We start from the raw sequence: 5,689 nt of genomic DNA, 5'->3' as shown, positions 1-5,689 counted from the left end.
TGCCCCGGGCACGGCCGGGGATGCCTCCGTGGCCCCGCGGGGTTCCGCGCGCCGCGCCCGCGCCGGAGAGGCCGGGGGCGGCCGCGGCGCCGGCGAGGGCCGCGCGCCCGAGACCCCGGCCCGGCCCGGCCCCCGGCCCCCGGCCCGGCCCGCCGCCCCCGCGCGCCCCTCGCGCCCCCGCGCGCCCCCGCGCCGCCCGCGCCCCCGCCCGCGGCCCGGGCCCCGCGCCCCCCCGCCGCCGGCCGCGGCGCGCCCGCCAATCCGCGCGGGGCCCGCCCCCTACGCCGCGCCCCGCCCCCGACGTCGTCCCCGAGCCCGGCGCCCCGGCCCGGCAGTGTCTGCGCGGCGCGAGCGGGGCCGGCGGCGCGGGGGCGAGCGGCGGGCGGCGCGGGGCGCGGGGCCCGGGCCGGGCCGGGGCGGGGGCCGGCGAGCAGCGCGTCTGAGCCGGCGGCCGCCCGCGCCCGGCGCGCCTGGCCGGCATGGAGCTGCCAGCTGTCGGCGAGCACGTCTTCGCCGTGGAGAGCATCGAGAAGAAGCGGATCCGCAAGGTGGGGCGCGGGGGGCGCGGGCGGGGGCGCGGGCGGGCGCGGGGCGCGGGCTGACGGCGCGTGTCTCCGCAGGGCCGGGTGGAGTATCTGGTGAAATGGCGAGGCTGGTCCCCCAAGTAAGTCGCGGCGGCGGCGCGGGGCCGGGCCGGGCCGGGCCGGGCCGGGCGGGCGGGCGGGGGCCGCGGCGGCCGGCGGGGTTGGGGGGCGGGGGCGGGCGCCCGCCGCGCCCCGGGAGATGCCGTCGCGGGTGTGCGCGGCGCGGGGCGCGGGGCGCGGGCGCGGGCCGGGCGGGAGGCCGCGAGGGCGGAGGCGCGGCGCTGCCTGATGTGCAGCAGAAAATGGCTCCTTTCCCTTCGCTGCGCCGAGCGGCTCCATATTGCAAAACCAAAAAAAAAATTAAAAAGCGACGAAAACGCAATTGTGCGCCTCTTCCCTCCCGGCGCGCAGGGCGGGGGGGCAGGAAACGCCGGGCGCTGTCACCGCGGCGCCGCTCGGGGCTATTTTTTCTGATTCGGAGGCGCGGGCGCCGGCTGGGGCGGCGCGGGCACCCGCGCTCTCCCGCGCGCCGGCGGCTCCCGCGGCCGCGTCGGGGGCGCCGGCCGTGACAGCGGGCGCGGGGCGCGGGGGGGCCGCGGGGGGGCCGCGCGCCGGCGGCGGGCGGGGGGGTTCGGCGGGGGCCGGGCCGGGCGCCCCGGCATCTCGCGGCCGCGCGCGGGGGCTCGGGGAGCCGGCGGCGTTGGAACGCGGCGCAGGAACGTGCCTGAAATTCTTGACAACTGCGGGGTGAGCGCCGGGTGCGCTTTCCTGACCCTCCCCCTCCCCGCCCGCGCGTTTATGGGGGGGCGGGCGCGGGGCCGGCGGGGTCCGGCCGCCACCCCGCCCCGCCCCCCGCAGCGCGGGGCTCGGCGGCCAGAGGCCTGGTGCGCCCCACCTGGAGGCCGCGCTCGGGCTCTGACCCGCGCCCCCCTTCTCCCCGCAAGATATAACACGTGGGAGCCCGAGGAGAACATCCTGGACCCGCGGCTGCTCATCGCCTTCCAGAACAGGTGAGCGCCCCCCGCGCGCCCCAGCCCGCCGCGGGGCCGGAGGGGGGGAGGCCCAGCGGCTCGGCCGAGGGGGACGGGGCCGAGGGGGGCCCGGGGCGTCCCCTCCCCCTCCGGCCCGACCGACTGGGCCGCGGCCTCGGCTGCTCCAGCGACGTCCTTGTGGCTGCTGCGGCCCTGGGTGGGGGTGGGGCAGGGCCGGGGAGACGGGGCTGGTGTTTGGGGGAGACTTGGGGGAGGGCGCGCGCGTGGGCGTGCCGGGTTCCCTGCAGCGCCCCGCCCCGCCCCGCGGAGCCCCACCCCCGGCCCGAGGTGCCGCGTTCCTGCAGCCGCGGGCGCTTGGCACGGGCACGGCGGGCAGCCCAGCCCGAGGGAGCCGGTTGGGAAACAGCTGGACGTCACGGGGCTGGACTTAACCTGTTGGGGGCTGGAGAAAAGTTGACAAGACCTCGGCCCCTTGGACCCCACCCCGGGCGCTCGGGCTCCGCGGGGGGCGGCAGAGTTTGTCTGCCTTGGGTGCCCCGCACACCCCTCCGGGGGCCTGGGTGACCCGGGCCGGCCGCAGGGCGCAGGGAGCCGGCGGGAGGGGCGGGTGGACGCGGGGGCGCCGTGCGCGCAGGTGCTGTCACCCTGCACCCAGCTGGGCTCCCGCGGGGCTGTGGTTCTCTGTTTCGGGGGGTGGGGGGAGGGCCGCCCCGCTGCCTTCCGCCCCCCTACTTCGCATCACTTCCCCTGCGAGCCTGGCGCGGAGACCACAGACGCCGGCCCGGGCGCAGCTGCGGGAGGCGGCCGTCCCGCGCGGGGGGGGGGGGGGGGGGCGGGCGCAGGGAGAAGGGACCCGCCCCCCACCTGGGAGCCGCCACCCCGTCACCGAGTCGGCGGCTGATGCCATGTTGCGTAACGGCCCCCGGGGCCGGCGCGGGCTGGCGCAACGCCGCGCAACTTCGGAGTCAGGCCCGCGGCGGGGTCCCCCGGGTCAGCCCAGGCAGGGCACGCGGGGCCCCCGGGGAGTGGGTGTCCCGCCTGGGGGGCCACGACTCCGGCCGCGCCGGAGGGGCGACCCCGCCCCCAGCCCGGCGCCCCCCGCGGACGAGGACGCCCCGCAGCAGCGCTGACCGGCACCGCCCGGGCCTTATGAATAATTTGGAAACCCCGGCGGCCGGGAGTCTCGGGAGGAGGCGGTGCCGCCGGCAGCCCCGCCCCGCCCCGCCCCTGCCCGGCCCGGCCCGGCCCGCGGAGCCGGAGCCGTCACCTGGCGGCGCGAACCTGCGGCCGGGCCCGCCCCACCCCGCCCCTAATTGGCTCATTTGCCGCCGTGTAAACAAGGGCGCAGCCCCTCCCCCTGCGGCCCGGCCCCCCAGCGCGCCCCTCCAAGCTCGTTATCTGAATCTTAATGAGGCCATTAGCATCCCGGGCTCGGCCGGCCGCCCCGGACCCCGTGCGCGCCCCGCTTCGCGGGGTCAAGGCCCCGGGCGGTGGGTGCCGCGGCTCGGCAGGAGCCCCCCCTCCGCCGCGGGCCGGACGGGACGGGGGCTCGCCAGAGGGGCCTTGGGGAGCAGCCCTCGGGCGGGTGAAGGTTGCCGCGACGTGGCGCCCGGGGACCCTCCGCCCCGAAGGCGCTGACCCTCCTGGCCGCTCGCCGACGGGGGTGGGGGCCGCCCGCGGGTCGGGGTGCAGCTGGAGGGGCGGCATCCCGGGCTGACGCTCTGCGCCCCCCCCCCAGGGAACGGCAGGAGCAGCTGATGGGCTACCGCAAGAGGGGCCCGAAGCCCAAGCCGCTGGTGGTGCAGGTGAGCGCCGGGGCCCCCCACCCCCGGGGCTGCCCGGACCCAGAGGGTGGGGTTCCTCCACAGCTCCCCAACTCGGCCTCCTTTCTGCTTGACCTCCTGCCCCCCCCCCCGCAACTCCGCTGCCGCCTGGGGGGGCTGCTCCGCGGGGCTCCCACGCCTGTCCTCACGCCCCGCCCCCGCCGCCCCCCCAGGTACCCACCTTTGCCCGCCGCTCCAATGTGCTGACGGGGCTGCAGGACTCCTCGGCCGACAACCGCGCCAAGCTGGACCTGGGCGCGCCGGGCAAGGGCCAGGGCCACCAGTACGAGCTCAACAGCAAGAAGCACCACCAGTACCAGCCGCACGGCAAGGAGCGCGCGGGCAAGCCGCCGCCGCCGGGCAAGGGCGGCAAGTACTACTACCAGCTCAACAGCAAGAAGCACCACCCCTACCAGCCGGACCCCAAGATGTACGACCTGCAGTTCCAGGGCGGCCACAAGGAGGCGCCGAGCCCCGCCTGCGCGGACCTGGGCGCCAAGGGCCACCCCCCCGACAAGTGGGCGCACGGCGCGGCGGCCAAGGGCTACCTGGGGGCCGTCAAGCCCCTGGCGGGCGCGGCCGGGGCGCCGGGCAAGGGCGCGGAGAAGGGCCCCCCCAACGGCCTGGCGCCGGCGCCCAAGGAGGCGGGCGCGGGCAACGGCATCGGGGGCAAGATGAAGATCGTCAAGAACAAGAACAAGAACGGGCGCATCGTCATCGTGATGAGCAAGTACATGGAGAACGGCATGCAGGCCGTCAAGATCAAGTCGGGCGAGGCGGCCGAGGCCGAGGCGCGCGCGCCCGGCCACAAGAAGCGCGCGGGCGCCGAGGAGCGCCACGCCCCGGCCGACCGGACCTTCAAGAGGGCGGCGGGGGGCCCGGAGGAGAAGAAGGCCGAGGGGCCCCCCAAGAGGCGGGAGGAGGAGGCGCCCGGGCCCGGCGACCCGCCGCCGCCCGAGGCCGCCTCGCGCAAGCTCTCCCCGGCCAAGGAGGCCTTCGGGGAGCAGCCGCTCCAGCTGACCACCAAGCCGGACCTGCTGGGCTGGGACCCGGCCCGCGGCTCGCACGCGCCCGCCCACCACCCGCACCCCCACCCCCACCCGCACGCCCACCCCCACCCCGCGGGGGGCCTCAGCCTCGCCCACGCGCGCAAGCGCTGCCTCTCCGAGACGCACGGCGAGCGCGAGCCGGGCAAGAAGCGCCTCACGGCGCGCAGCATCAGCACCCCCACCGGCCTGGGGGGCGGCCCGGCCGCCGAGCGCGCGGCGCACGCGCCCCCCGCCGCGCCCCCGCAGCCCGAGGTCATCCTGCTGGACTCGGACCTGGACGAGCCCATAGACTTGCGCTGCGTCAAGACGCGCGGCGCCGCGGAGCCGGCCGGGGCCCCGCAGGTGAAGCCCGAGGCGCCCGCCCCGGCGGCGGCCGCCGCCGCGAAGCCCCCGGCCGAGGAGGCCCCGGACGAGCCCGAGGAGCCGCTGAGCGAGTTCAAGCCTTTCTTTGGGAATATAATCATCACCGACGTCACCGCGAACTGCCTCACCGTCACCTTCAAGGAGTACGTGACGGTGTAGCCGCGGCCGGCGGCGGGGCGCGCCCTCCCGGGCCGCGCGGGCGGCGCCCCGGCCCCGCCACACTGTGCCTCGGCCCCGCGCCCCGCCCGCGCCCCGCCCGCGCCCCTCCCGGGCCCGCCCCGGCCCCCGGCGCCCCGAGCTCTAGTATTATATCCTAACCGTGCTCACGTGTCCAGTGCAGACTCGCCCCCGTTTGTACGTGGTGTTATTCTTGAAATGTATTGTCCGAGCTCAGCAGGCCCGGCCCCCCCGGGCCGATATATATATATTTATTTGTAGGTATTTATATATGGAAATATAAAGACCTAGATTTATGGAGCCCCCTAGATCGCCCTATATTCTATACCAGACGAGCTATTTTCTGTTCGCCCGCCGCCCCGTCCAGTGTTCGGTTGGTCCATCCCCGCGGGCCGCGCGCCCGGGTCTATTTTTTGATACTGTGCACACGGGTGTGTCGTGTCCACGTGCAAGGGGAGGTGGTTAAGGCCACGCGAGCTCTAGAACCCGCTGCTGCTAGACGTGTCTGAACTATAAGCTTCCATGTCACCTGCTTGAATGTAAATATTAAATGGCGATGTCGGAGCTGCGCCCTCGCTGCTTGGGGGGCGGGCGGGCCGGGGGGTGGGGAGCCCGGCCGTCTCCCCGCCCCTCTTCCGCCGCGGGCGTCGGGGAGGAAGCGCGGGTCGCGTCCCGCGCGGCGTCTGCGAGGGCTGGGGGGG

At 77.0% G+C, this 5,689-nt stretch overlaps 1 protein-coding gene across 1 annotated transcript; it reads left to right on the top strand.

The window, feature by feature from the left end:
* Positions 1 to 479: 479 nt before the first annotated feature.
* On the top strand, positions 480 to 4,970 carry CBX4 (chromobox 4; the record flags this gene model as incomplete). Its single annotated transcript, XM_084239448.1, has 5 exons — positions 480 to 548; positions 621 to 664; positions 1,529 to 1,594; positions 3,315 to 3,381; positions 3,573 to 4,970. 5 exons carry the CDS (start codon positions 480 to 482, stop codon positions 4,968 to 4,970), a joined length of 1,644 nt encoding a protein of 547 aa, XP_084095574.1.
* Positions 4,971 to 5,689: the final 719 nt, after the last annotated feature.

Source organism: Talpa europaea, assembly GCF_964194135.1.
Source record: "Talpa europaea genome assembly, chromosome: 7".
Classification (NCBI taxonomy): domain Eukaryota; kingdom Metazoa; phylum Chordata; class Mammalia; order Eulipotyphla; family Talpidae; genus Talpa; species Talpa europaea.
The sequence above is the reverse complement of the archived record's forward strand: the minus strand, read 5'-3'. Positions and strand labels throughout refer to the sequence as shown.